The sequence below is a fragment of the Penaeus monodon genome, chromosome 32 (genome assembly GCF_015228065.2).
Source record: "Penaeus monodon isolate SGIC_2016 chromosome 32, NSTDA_Pmon_1, whole genome shotgun sequence".
NCBI classification, from domain to species: domain Eukaryota; kingdom Metazoa; phylum Arthropoda; class Malacostraca; order Decapoda; family Penaeidae; genus Penaeus; species Penaeus monodon.
Window position 1 is genome coordinate 8,145,807 of NC_051417.1, and position 654 is coordinate 8,146,460.

Genomic DNA, 654 nt, shown 5'->3' on the forward strand with positions numbered 1-654 from the left:
TTTAAGATATATGAACTGCATTATATCTACTTATTTTAGTACCATTTTTATGATTATATGATCATTATTATAAGAAAGAAGAGAGACATTCATTAATTTCTTTGATAATGTCTTAAGAAGTGGAACATTGTTGCAAGAGAAAGTCTTACAAATTTCTTATGTTTCTTGGTAAGAATCCCTTATAAGACAAATTTATATTTCAGTGCATGTGAAGAAATATAATATCTTTCTCTATTCTTAGATTACATAGCACGAAACGAGCTCAAAGACAGCAAGAAATCAGATGTCAAGAGACAAATGAAGTCCTTGAGATGCGAGGTGTTACGAGAACCTCACGGGCGTCACAGTTAGCTGCTGAGGTAAGTTCTGGACGAGGAATGTTTTAGTTAAATGAGTCGTTGAAATAGGTTTTTTTCCTCTGTGGATAAGCTATTTATGTACAGCAAGAAAGGTTAAGATTTTAAAGGAAAATAACTTACTAGCTCTAATTTTATGGAGCATAAGACTAGCATTTCATCACTGGTCATTGTATGTTTTTGTTTTTCAATTGGAAAGTTATTGTTTAATTTCTTCCCATCTTGATCTTATGAATTGTTGTATTAATCATGTAAAACAGATATTGGTAACAAGCCTTATTTATCTTGAAGTTTAAAT

At 30.7% G+C, this 654-nt stretch overlaps 1 protein-coding gene across 2 annotated transcripts in view; it reads left to right on the forward strand.

The window, feature by feature from the left end:
- LOC119593473 (UV radiation resistance-associated gene protein-like) overlaps positions 1-654 on the forward strand; it is a 14,158-nt gene that overhangs the window by 7,828 nt on the left and 5,676 nt on the right. For both annotated transcript variants that reach the window (XM_037942405.1, XM_037942406.1), the window contains exon 7: positions 242-359. In XM_037942405.1, the coding sequence (XP_037798333.1) occupies positions 242-359 (118 nt within the window). The remainder of the gene's footprint in view (positions 1-241; positions 360-654) is intronic.